The 1,263-nt window shown below is 42.2% G+C and overlaps 1 protein-coding gene and 1 non-coding gene across 2 annotated transcripts in view; both read right to left on the reverse strand.

The window, feature by feature from the left end:
- The window catches only part of LOC109534857 (atrial natriuretic peptide receptor 1), a gene marked incomplete in the record, with an annotated part of 15,659 nt that overhangs the window by 10,901 nt on the left and 3,495 nt on the right, over positions 1–1,263 (reverse strand). Inside the window, 1 exon segment of the mRNA XM_048662173.1 lies at positions 748–904. Within this exon segment, the coding sequence (XP_048518130.1) occupies positions 748–904 (157 nt within the window).
- Trnas-gcu lies at positions 348–429 on the reverse strand. The gene has a single exon. It is a non-coding gene; the product is annotated as a tRNA-Ser (tRNA).

Here is a 1,263-nt window from a genome sequence, read left to right on the forward strand (position 1 = left end):
GGTTCGAAATGCACGAGAGAATGAAAAAAAAATGATTGGCAGACTCGCGGTTGTTTATCTCGACAAATTATAAAATAATTATCATCAAACAATAAGCAAAACCACCTAACCTTAAATCGTCTTAACTAATTTGTAAAACTTGTCAACGATACGTTCGATAACAATAAACCGATAGGCTTATTTGATTGGTTCGAATCGCCGCAATCGATAGAAGTGACAGGACGTGCCGTATATCTAGACGCTTGTCAAAATTTCCTGTAGAGTGGTAGATAATGTTAGCCGCAAAAAGTGGTTGCAGTTTTATTAATTAAAAAACAATAACAACTAGAAGAAAAAACAAAAACGACCGACGAGGATGGGATTCGAACCCACGCGGGCAGAGCCCATTGGATTAGCAGTCCAACGCCTTAACCACTCGGCCACCTCGTCACTGGATTGGTGAGCAAAAAAGACCGTTTTGCCTTTGCTCCTAAAACACGTTCAAACCTGTTCTCAACCCTCTTGATTTCCTTACGTTTTTGCCTTGGACGAATTTTTCGGTTGCGTCATCAACAGTTTTAGAGAAAACCCCAAGATTAACTGACAAAAAGAGCATTTTGCGTCAGTTTCCTCCTCAACCTTGCAGCAACAAGCCTTAGGTTGGCGTGGCAAGCAAAGTTCAGCTTGAAAAACTCGTTTTTTGTCGAGAAATCACGTCCAGCTGCGTTCCGAAATGTGAAATTCTACTCCCGATCGCTCAATACTCACCCACTGTAAGCGAAAACAGATCAGATCGATCCAGGATGAGGGCGATATGCTTCCATCCAAACTGATGGAAGATGCTAGAAAACACCTTTTTCAGCCTGCACTGGCAATACGACATTCTGGTCAACGTGGGGTATTTGCTTTTGTCTTTCAAAATGCCCTAAAACAATCCTCATTAGCTTTTCGCCTTTTTGCGCTACGTTCAGTTGGTCAAAATGCGTGCTTACCACCGCTTACCCTTGAGCTGTTAACCTTGCCTGGGGCGCAGAATTAGAATATCGGACGATTAAAGTCGAATTAAGAGCGTGTTTGTCATTAGGGCTCTGGCAATAAGACGCAACTTGAACTAAAGTGCTCAGTTAGATGTTTGTTAGATTGAATCGTTTAGGGCAAATCGGCGACTGAGATTGAATTGTTCCAAGAAAACTGCGGTGAAACTAATTAACATTTCCTGGGTTTATCGCAATTCGGTGGGTGGGTTTGTTCAGGGGCGGATCCAGCTTATGTAGAAAAAATACA

The sequence above is a fragment of the Dendroctonus ponderosae genome, unplaced genomic scaffold (assembly GCF_020466585.1).
Source record: "Dendroctonus ponderosae isolate FM_Combo_2020 unplaced genomic scaffold, Dpon_F_20191213v2 Dpon_F_20191213_10, whole genome shotgun sequence".
Classification (NCBI taxonomy): Eukaryota; Metazoa; Arthropoda; class Insecta; order Coleoptera; family Curculionidae; genus Dendroctonus; species Dendroctonus ponderosae.